At 37.0% G+C, this 11,589-nt stretch overlaps 1 protein-coding gene across 1 annotated transcript; it reads left to right on the forward strand.

Moving 5' to 3' along the window:
- The first annotated feature begins 393 nt into the window (after nt 1-393).
- On the forward strand, nt 394-5,576 carry LOC107096708 (olfactomedin-4-like). Its single transcript, XM_015393483.1, has 5 exons — nt 394-528; nt 1,169-1,327; nt 2,715-2,927; nt 3,011-3,143; nt 4,430-5,576. Exons 1-5 carry the CDS (start codon nt 454-456, stop codon nt 5,275-5,277), a joined length of 1,428 nt encoding a protein of 475 aa, XP_015248969.1. The 5' UTR covers nt 394-453; the 3' UTR covers nt 5,278-5,576.
- The last annotated feature ends 6,013 nt before the right edge of the window (nt 5,577-11,589 follow it).

The following is an 11,589-nucleotide window of genomic DNA, read 5'->3' on the forward strand; positions in this document are numbered from 1 at the left end:
ATAATGCATTTTTTATGCATATTTTAGTAAAAAGGTAAAAAAAAAAAATATGCCATAAATATATAAAATAATAAATAAAAAAAACTTTTCTAAGCAAAGAAATTTTTTTCTATTTTGCTCATTGTGTTAAGGAACAAAAGTAGCACTGAAAGGACTGAGACTCATGATCATGCGTGGCCCATTGGCATCTCTCTAAGCAGTTGAAATGAAGGAAAATATTATTTGGTCGTTTAGCACAAAGCAACAGGATTTTTTCAAAAACGTGAAGTAATAAGTCTTTCGTAAAGAAAAGGGAAATGGGCGACTCCTGAGTCGACCACAGCTGTTGAGAAACTCCATAGTTTCCAAATCTATGTTTGGTGTCACATGCATGTAAAAATTTCCATTTCTCTGTGGTGACAGATTTGAGAAACATCAGAGGGTTTGGTCGTACTATTTGAGAGGAAGAAGACAATGTGGAGGGATTTGACATTAAGGTCTCCTGCAGTGAGGATGTTGCCGTTTCTCCTCCTTCTGTTAACAGTCACAGTAAGTTATATCTGATGCATCTTAACTTGTCATTTTTGCATCTTTCTAGCATTGCTTTTGCTCCCTGTATATCCTTGAACCAGGCGTCTGCAGCCTGAGGCTCAGGAGCCGCATCTGGTTCTTTGAACCCACATAAATAATGGCTAAAAAAGATAAATAACCAGCTGAAGTAGTACAATTACAAACAACAGTTTTAGAAGCTTTAGTTATTTTTTTTTTAAGAATATTTGAATTCTTTCTTTTAAACAAGATGGCATAAAAAACTAAGATGTGTTTTAGAGCTTTTTTCATTTATTTTCTTGCAATTAAATCCATTTTATTATTATTTTACATCAAATAATACACTATTGAAATAAATCCATGCCTCGTCTTTATGACCCGTTTTATGCTTTTCGTTATTTTAAAGCATAAAGTACAGATAAATTGTAGGTTGTTTAAGATGATAACGGGTTATCGATGGCAGATATTAAACAGATATAAGTTTTGTTTTAATAAAAGGTCATGTGATATTTTGAGGCTCTAAAAGATTTTTACGCAGCCTGACTCAATACTAAAAATTTATTTTTGTGTTTGAACGGTTGCAGACCCCTGCCCTTAATCATGCATTACATACAATAATGTTTTTTGTGTATAACTGCAGGAAGATGGCCATGCCCATCGTGTGCTCGGGATGAAGAAGAATGGCTCCTGTCAGTGCGAGGTGAACTCCACCATGTGGTCTTTCCCGGCGCTGGACTATGAGGCCGTTCTGCTGCAGGTTCAAACCTGCGAAGGATCTCTAAATAGCTTGGATGAACAGGTGGGAACTAAGAGCCCTGTAATGGTTACCTTAATTAAAATTATCTAGATTTCATCACATTTGCTACCTAACAAAATTATTATATTTAAACTAAATCAATTAAAGTACCCATTCAGCAGTATTTTTATTATAATTTCATTCGATTGGAATGTTTGATAGATTAAAAACTTGTAAGGGAATTGTTGTGAAATTATTTCATTGCATAATTACTTCATATTTTCAATAAAACAGGCATTACTGTACCTTAAAGTATTCAAGGGGAGGGATATTCTATTTGATTAAATTGGCTGAAGATACAGTATGCACCATTTTTTATTGCATACTCTGCCAACAAGATCTACTTGGTTTAAAAAAAAAATAATTTTCCAGGTTTATGCTTCAAAGAAATAAAATTGACCACTTTTTGATTCCTGATATAAAGTTAAGTCTGTAGGACAGTCTGTGATGTTTTCTTTATTTTAACTTACAATACATCTACATATATGGCAAATCTTAAGACAATACATCAGAAAATTTCTGCCTACCTATTGATCATGTAAAAAAAAAAAAAATTAAAAAAAGTATGGATAAAGGACAGACTGACAAAGAATACATCAAACAGAATAGCTGACACTGGTTTCAGATGTGTGCATTTAGTGGTTTCCAAATCTTTATTGTTTGTGCTTTTTTTTTTTTTTATTTATTTAATTTCTAATGACAAAGTTCTCATACCATCCGAATCTCTAACTCAGCTCCATCCAGACCCCAAACTATTCAGCAGCTGAACAAAGAAAAGTCAACAGCAGAAAATTAAATATGGCAATAAAATAAATATTTAAACTTCCACATTAAAAGTGAAAATGCTTTAAGAAGAATGTTTATTTAACTGTGTTACTGAATTCAACATTGGTCTCAATAAATAAATATATATAAAAAAAACTCTCAAAATGGTTAATTCTTCATTTCATGTCAGCTTCCCCTGCAATTACACCATGCTACCCCTAGGGGGCAAGTTAAGCTTGGGAACACCAGATTTAGACTACAATCCAATATTAATGCGGAATTTGTATTTTTATTAAACTTTTCTAGTCTTTTACGTTATATTCTTTCAGGCTTTTCTTCAGCCTCTCTGTAGGTAAAATGTTTGAATATAAAGCTCACTTTGTTTCTATTACAGTACATTAAAATTTGCTTCTTCGGGAAATATGTGTGGGTTTTACGAAACTTTTCATAATACTGTAATAACTGTTTTTTTTTTATTATTATGTTTTTATTCCTTTCTGGTAAAATATACCTTTCAGTTTAAACTCTGATTATAAAAAAATCTGGGCAAAAAGTACAGCTTTAAATACTTTTTTTTTTCTTGCGCCATTTCTGAGCTAAAGTCTCTTTGCTTCTTTCTGTTCAGCTGTTGCTCTCCACCAGCCGCATTCCTCAGGTTCAGGCTCAACTTGCGAATGTAACAGCTCGATTACAGCCCTTTCAGTACCTTCATCGTCAGGGCCTGTACACCGCTCTGTCCCTCCGTCAGCTGGGCCAAGACCTCACCCAGCTGGAGACTGACCTCAGTGCAATCCATACCCAGCTGAACAACGCACAGACACAAAAACTGTCCAAAGAGGTAAAACAAAGTGCAGAATAACACCTATCTTCACAAATTCTTTCCTGCCTTACTAAAAGTTTGTGTGTATATTTATCTACCAGGTGGAAAAACTGCGTAAAGTTGTAGAAAGGATGCAAGTCTCAGACATCATTAACATAAAGAGTGTGAAAGAAAATCTACGCTATCTGAAGAACAGCGTGGAGTCCTGCAAGACGATCCCCAAAGACTTTAGAGGTAGGTTTATGTTTACCCATTATATGGTGACATTTGTTCTGTAAGCGAAACGAAAACATAAATTCCTCCTTGTTCGACCTGCAAGTTTTGTGAGGTCAGAATTCTGCCAAAAGTGCACATGTATGATATGTATTTATACAACCATTTTTGTTTGAAACACTCTCATGCAAACTTCTATTTTGAAAACTGCAGGCATGCAGATATAATATCATTAGCTCCCCAATGTGTCACAAGAATAATTCATTCTCCATTTCTGCACTTAGGGCTTATTGTTTAGCGCATATCGCCAGATCTCCTACTTGTGTGTGGATCTGTTCCTGTGCCAATCGCCTCAACATTTGTCACTTTGAGGGTGAAACCAACCTGAGAAAAAATCCTGCCTGTGATTGGCTACTTTTTTAGCTCAGCTGATTGCTGTTGCCTTTATGAGTGGAATCTTTACTTCACATTCAGCAGCAATCTCTGTCATCAACTGAAAATGTAAAAATACAATGCTGGACATAAGAAGGAAATAGGCTTAACAGTGGACACAAACTGATTAGAAATGTAAATGTCCGTGTTCAGCTATACATAAGAGCTCATTCAAACCTAAGTTTCTTAAACTGTGAAGTTAAAATTAAACTTGGCTCAAACAGAGTTCCAAATTTAAACTTTAATAAACACTTTAGAGCATATGGCTACTGCTGCTGTCAGAAAACATTCATGACTGTGCAAAACGAAGTTGGATAATGGTGACTTCACTTAACCATTTTTTTATGCCTTAGAGAAAAGTGATAAGTCTGAAGATCCTTTGCTAATGTTACTAGCCACAGACAGGAAGAAATCAGTACTGCCTCAAAAGGTGGGATTTCCTGGAAAGTAGACAATTACAAGCAGTTTACTTTCTGTATTTATTTCCACCCTCAAAGTGAAAAAGGTTTACACCAGCAAACAGAAAAATGTTCACAAGTGAGTAGGAAAGAGGCTACAGAGATACAACATAAGCCACAAGAGCAGAGAAGGAGCAAGTACTCATCCATATGACATATCAGGGACCACATGGGATTGAATCTACTTGCATAAAAAAATCAAAATAAGCATTGAAAGTAGTTTTGCATTTATTTTAAATGAAACTGCTTTGATGTGTACTTTTGATGTGAATGCCCCTTTGGCAGACTTATAGCTTTATTTTATTTTTACTGTTGGCTGGAAATGTAAAAAGTCACCAAGAACTTTGTTGGACGAGAGAATATTTCTTTGGGCATCTTTTACCAGATCCTGAAAGTCTCTGTAATCTTTGTTTGCAGGTCAACACATGTACTGCTATAAAGGTTTGATTACCAACATCAGTGAACCTGTCACAACCAAAATTAGTCCCTTTGGTAAAAGCTACATATCTGGATCATGGGGCAGGCAGGCCCAGATGGACACAGAGGGAGAAAAGGACAGCTACTGGGTTCAACCTCTGACCAACAACCACATCTCCGGTAACACTTTCCGTGTTTACCAATCCTATGAAGACTTCATGGCAGCTGTTGACCATAGGGACTATACTTTTGCTCCATCAAACACTCATACCAATGCAATTGAGGGTCCAAGTGGTGTACTGTATGGTGAGGCTTTGTACTACCACTGCTACCGCTCCGCTGACATCTGCAGGTATGACCTGAAGACCAACAGTGTCAAACGGGTGACCCTCCCAGGCACTGGTGTGGGCTTTAACAACAAGTTCCCATACTGCTACTATGACTGCCGTACGAACAGCGATGTGGATGTGGAGGTTGATGAGACTGGACTGTGGGCGCTCTATGCTACTGTCGGGAACCACGGCAACCTAGTAGTGAGCAGATTAGCTTGGGATGGCGAAGCTGAGACTCTCAATGTTACGCAGACCTGGGAGACCAGGCTTTTTAAGAAGGCTGTAAGCAACGCTTTCATGGTGTGCGGCGTATTGTATGCCACCCGTTATGTGGACGATTACAAAGAAGAAGTTTTCTACGCTTTCGACACAGCGACTGGTAAAGAAGATAATTCACTTACACTGCCACTGGAGAAAGTAGCTAAAGGAGTGGCTAGTCTAAGCTACAACCCCATATCCAGGCAGCTCTACATGTATAACGATGGATACCTTATGGCTTATCAGACTTTGTTTTGATTTAATGCATCATTCATTTTGAGCTATGCTTATCAAGTGCAACAAAAATATACAAAGCTTCAAGTATACAATGATATAATAAAGATTTGGGAATGTAATGGGAGAACAGGCAGAGTGGATATTTCTTAACAGCAAGATCTCCGTCACTGTGCACTCAGAACATCATTGCTCTACACTGCAAAAAATCTAAATCTAGATAAGTCATTTTTTCTTAAAATAAGTGCATTTGTTCTTGGATTGAGGAGGTAAAAGAGACATTTTACCAATGGAACAAGACAATTTACACTTAAAATAAGAAAACATATTTGCATTGTCTTATATTAAGTACATTTTATCTAATTATCTTATTGTAAGAGTAAAAATACTCATTCCATTGGCAAACTATCTCAATTACCTGCTCAAATTTAGGGTGAATATCCTTTATTCAAGACATTTTTACTTATTTCTAGATCGTTTTTGCAGTGTAGAACATTGTGTAATACCTTGATATGGCTGGACCCGGTAGTGTCTTCTTATCACAAATATGTAGGATGTAATGTAAAGTGAAGACTCTCAAGATGTATAAAATGCTTCTTTAACTGTTACTCTGGGTCGACTTTCTGAAGAAGCGAACTCTGGGGAACATGCTGCCATTAGGAACCTGAGCCATTTCTCAGGTCTGAATAAGATCACAATTTCTGTCAAAACCTTTTTCATATCTCATAGTCATTTAATTCATATACATTATGAAGGGATATTCAGTGTTTGTTCAGAGTGATCTCTTCTCATGAAAGAATTGCAGAGATGTCCTCCAGGTCATATTCCTTCCAAAAAATAAAAAAATAAAGTTGTTTTCCAACGTTTAAGAAGTTTCGCTTCCCATCCAGGAAGATTTTTCAATTCAAAATGACTCCCTCTTTTCAGAGGCATTGACCAGTATTTGGCATTGCAGGCTAACAAAGAACTCAACGACTCCCCATTCCCATTCTTCCGGTTCAGTTTGCATATTTTCTAAGCCAAAACAAGGCTGTGTTTGGGTTACTCTATAAAACTTGGAACTCAACACAAATTCTGACATTTTAAATTCAAAAAGCTTCCTGAATGGGAAGTGAAAAATCTTCAAACTTGGAAAACAAAGTCCAGTGGATTGTTTTTCTAACTTTTTTTGAAAGACGTAAAAATAAAGCTTTCTTTTGCAAAAGTGTTTGCAAAATGGAGGGACATTAAATACAATTGTTCTGGCTGATTGGGTAAATCATCAAGTGGCACCTGCCTCCCATGTTAAGATTTTGGCTAATTGCAGCAGCAGATGTTACTCTTTATTTGTTTCACTAGCAGAGTTAGCTGATCTGATCTGTATTACCAAATGCGGTATTTGGTAATACTTTTACCAAAATGTATTTTTTCTTCAGCCTTCCTGCTTCTGATTGAAGTCATACACATTAATGCATTTTCATTTATTTTGTAATTGTCACTCATCAAAAAAGATCAAATGTAAGATTCAATAAAACATTTCCCATCAAGATATTTTGAAGGCAAATGCATTCAGTATTTTTCAATTTTTTATATTTTAAAATGAGCAAAAACTGTTGATAATTTCTGCTTTTCAATGCAGAACATCAGCTTTTTTTTTTACTTTTGTATGCTTTTCAGCCATTACATCCCAAACTGAAGTCAGATATTCACATTTTTTCATACTGTTTTTCTACAATGCTGCTAGTAGATAGTCCCAGTCTAATGCATTAATGAACTCAAATTAATTACATTAAATGCCATTCAGTTCATTTATATAGCGACAATTCACAACATATGTCATCTCAAGACAATTTACAGAGACAATTCAGCTAGATCAACTCAGATTAATTCAGTTTTTGAAGGAAACCAGCTGATTGCATCGAGTCGTTGACTCGACAGCAATCCCTCATACTAAGCATGCTTGTAGCGACAGTGACTCCGTCACTGTTCCCTAACCCTTAACTCAAATCCTTCTCTTCAATTTGTATGGACATTTAGCTCCAGTGACTCACCCACTTGTTGAATTAAGCACATTCTTTCTTTTACTGTTTCTTTTCAACATAAAGTAATGTGATTGTAAATCAAATAAAAAGATGTTTAAAGCTAAAATCCATTGATTTTGATCTAATTCATTACCTTATCAGCTGACATTAACCAAACATATGGACTGTAAAATGGATTAAGTAAAAAACAGACATTTGGGAAAAAAAAAAGACTGAACTTGCTTGATCCACCTTTCAGATGACTTGGGACTTACTTGAGACTTGCATGTATGAGACATACTCCCATCTCTGTCCTCTCGTTCCATTTAGCACTAGGAGGTGAAAATGGTAGGACAGATCCCAGTTAAATCGGTTTTGTTAGAAAACTCGGGGTCGGTTAATGAGGAACTAGACAGCTACAGGTTGACCCTCTGTGATCAGAAAGTGCCATAAAACTGTTTCAAAATCCAATATGGGGTTCCGTTAGTGCCAAAAATATGTTTATGTGTCTTCTGGTGTGTCCATGTGTCTATGTAAGGTCTGCATGTATCATGCTTATGTAATGGAAGCTTTATATGTAGTGGTTTAAAGTCTATATGTCAGATTCATATGTTGTGTCAATATGCTGTGAGCATAAGTATTGTGTTTACATGAGGGATAACATGCATTGCATTATTCTTCACTTCATGTTGTTTGACCATGTTGTTGAACCTGTCAGCTTGTGATCTCGTTTTGCTGTCGTTTGTTTTGTTGTTACAGCCTGTCGTTCTCCCCTGTCGTCTCCCTCTGCTGTTATACCTGTCGTTGTCCCGTCATCTCCCTCTGCTGGTACAACCTGGCGTTACAACCTGTTGTCTCCTCTGTTGTTAAAACCTGTCGTTCTCCCCTGCCGTCTCCCTCTGCTGGTACAACCTGTCATCTCCTCTGTTGTTAAAACCTGTTGTCTCCTCTGCTGTTACAGCCTGTCCATGGTAATGCTCATTGAAGCTCAATTTTACAGCAGAGGCGTTTGTTTCATTGACTCTTATTTTGAAATCTCAGTTAAACCGGAAGTGTGTACGTTATTTTATCATGACCGCATTGGTCAGTAAGTGAAACACTAAGGTGTTTACTAGAGCTAATATGTGTGGTCAGATTTGAAAGGAGTTATTACTGTTGTGACATTAAAGATTAAAACAATATAGATAAAATAGCCAACCACTCGCAAATGGAACCAGGTAACGGCATAAGACGGCAGCAGCAACCCACCATTGTAAAAGCAGTGCAACGCCCCGTTAACGGGGACAGTGACAAGTGTAACGGAGACAAGTTGTAATGACACAGCAGATGACAGAGGTGACGACAGGTTGTAACGCCAGGTTGTACCAGCAGAGGGAGATGACGGGACAACGACAGGTATAACAGCAGAGGGAAACGACAGGGGAGAATGACAGGCTGTAACAACAAAGGAAACAACAGCAAAATGAGATCATATGCTGACAGGTTCAACAACATGGTCAAACAACATAAAGTGAAGAATAATGCAATGCACGTTATCATGTAGACACAATACTTATGCTCACAGCATATAGACACAACATATGAATCTGACATATAGACTTTAAACCACTACATATACAGCTTCCATTACATAAGCACAATACATGGACACACCAGAAGACACAAAAACATATTTTTGGCACTAATGGAACCCCATAATCCAATGGCTCTAAAACCAAAACTAAAGTGGATCTTTAGAAGGAAAGCTGTTTTCCTGCTAATGTCTTGTAAATAGCATGACCAAGACAGCGCTGAGAACTCTTAACAAAGGAAAAGTTTGACATCTTATTGAACAGAGCAGCAGGTAGTAACAGTAATATTTACCCATTCAGAATATTAACACACTGAGTGACCAGAAATATAACCTTATCATAACCAACAGCTTTTCTTCTGACATCATCATTACTTTCTTTATTATGAAATAAAAATGCTTTTATACGTAGCTAGTTAAAAATTGAAAAAAAAAAGTTCAGTCGATAAACCAGAACCCTCATGGCTATCGTCTTCAAGACAAAAACACAGAGGACTATAAAAAGCTGTTAATTAAATAGTATCCATACTCCTGTCTTCGGCTTTATCGTGGACCGATCGCAGCGGCAGCAGACTGAGCAGAGACTCCCAGACTTTCCTCTCTGCATATCTTCTGTTGTTGGTTATTTCTCACTGAATACATTGGTAAAGGTCAGTGATCGTATAAAGAATGGGTTGAAATCATTGAAATTCATTTCAAATATTGTTGCAAGCAAAGAACATAATTTATTAATAAAAATCAGAATTTTGTTTTTTGAATTCTTTTTTTTAATTTATTTTATTTAAAGATATTTGACTGATGTTATAAATTCAGATTGATTTAATTTATTCAGATTTTATATATATATATATATTTTTTTATTTCAGTTTTCCAGAGTTTTTTTTACTTTTTTTATTGTGTTTCCCAGAGCTTATCCTCTTCATTTCTGGGAGGAACATCTCTCATTGTTCTCCTCCAAACAGCAATGAAGGAAATCCAGGCAATCTGGAAGGAGAAGCCAAGGGGATTATGGTCAGAAGCACAGACGGGAGGTAATTAGTCAGGCACTTGCTGGTTATGTCCCTATCATGAGAGGTTCCCGCTGAATTTAAAGAGTTGGAGGTGGTTGGACCAGGTCTGTATTTTTCATACAGACCTGCTCTGACCACAGAGTACCTGGAATTCAGACATAGAGCAGACTTTAGAACAGAGCAACTGAACATTATTGAATGGTGTCTCATGAGATCCAGTTTGTCTGCATCCTTATGGATTTATTGTTTGTACTTCCAGTTGCTACATATACATTTAAACGATTCAGATCATCAACAAATGTATTGAAGATGCCAGTATCACAACTAACATCACCCTCTGAGCAAACCAGCGACCCTCGATGAATAGGGAGGTTCTGAGATCACTAAAAGCATAAGACTCACCTTTGAAGTCTGGTGATAAAGAGGAGTGCGGTTGCCTATCTCCATCTACCAATGGATGAGACGCGGGGTACACCCTGGACAGGTCACCAGTCTATCCAATCCAATCATTGCAAAGTGGGAATTACATCTGCGGGAGGAAATATATAAAACATGCAGAAACACCTGTGCACACAACATGGCATACGCTTTAACGAATGCCGTGTTTTTGATGCTTCCAGCAGAAGCTGAAGTTACGACCAGCATTGGAAGTCAACTCTGGTGGGAAGTAGCTAGTTTTATATCACTGGCTGTGCTTAATGTGGTTCCTAGTAAATCATATGTCATTTCTGGAGATAAACCAATCTCCTACCTCTCTTTGGGGATATTAAGGTAGTGTGCCTTTCTTGTTAATCCAGCTCTTCATTGCTCGCATGTTTAATTAGAACTACTGGTAGCTGGAATTCTTACATGATCCTAGCTATTGCAATGGATGTAACGAAACATGCTACGAAGTTGCTCCGCAGTTCAGGGGGCGAGAAAAAAGTGACGCTCATTTATTTAAATCCAGGGGAGATTAGTTTATTTCCTGAAATTGTACAGTAATGGTTTTTCATTAAACAGATGCCTTCTCCATTAGATTTAGATGACTGTGAGGAGACGGGTAGCCTGGCTGGATCAGAGGCTGGCAGCTCCCGTTCACTGCCTTCTGTTTTCGCCAAGGCTGGCAGAAATAGAACGTCCCAGGCAAAGATAGACAAATATCACCGTGCACTTACCAAGTACATTGTTTCACAGAACCGATAAGAGAATTGATAAGGAATCGAATCGTTACACAGAATTGAAATCGTGAAAATCTGATCATTTCAAAACGCTACTCATGGAGAACATGCAAACCCCATTATCATGGAGTTATTATCATTGTTAGCAAAAAAATTATTAGATAATCATTGCTTTTTTTTACGTGAGTGCTTTATGATCAATCAGCCATGCAAAGAAAGAGCGAAATACCTGCATCAGTCTAATGAGTGATCAGATGAGTAAACAGTAAAGATTGAAGACACTCTGCCAGCAACAATCCTACATTTTGGCTACAAAGATTACTTGACAACACAAGAAGAAAAGGGAGCTACCCGTAAAATCTGCAATCTTCAAGTTACTGAGAGAGCAAGCACTACAACAAATTTTAAGAGAGTGCATAAAGAAAGTTGAACTTGGTGCTGATTTGTTTTTTGCTGCTTGGTTGTGCTGCTCAAAAAAATATTAATAGACTAGTGATATAATTTTAACATTTTTGTTGTTGGTGATTTTTTTTTTAGTTAGCTTAGATATTACCATCTATCTGAAATTGCAAATCCGGTTGCAAGAACCCAAAGAT

The sequence above is a fragment of the Cyprinodon variegatus genome, unplaced genomic scaffold, assembly GCF_000732505.1.
Source record: "Cyprinodon variegatus isolate N-32 unplaced genomic scaffold, C_variegatus-1.0 Scaffold644, whole genome shotgun sequence".
NCBI classification, from domain to species: Eukaryota; Metazoa; Chordata; class Actinopteri; order Cyprinodontiformes; family Cyprinodontidae; genus Cyprinodon; species Cyprinodon variegatus.

Bases quoted from the DNA above. Each gene is read 5' to 3' on its own strand.
- LOC107096708 (XM_015393483.1), top strand. From the start codon at position 454: ATGTGGAGGGATTTGACATTAAGGTCTCCTGCAGTGAGGATGTTGCCG. The intron at 529-1,168 runs GTAAGTTATATC...GTATAACTGCAG, and splicing joins TCCTTCTGTTAACAGTCACA to GAAGATGGCCATGCCCATCG. The intron at 1,328-2,714 runs GTGGGAACTAAG...CTTTCTGTTCAG, and splicing joins TAAATAGCTTGGATGAACAG to CTGTTGCTCTCCACCAGCCG.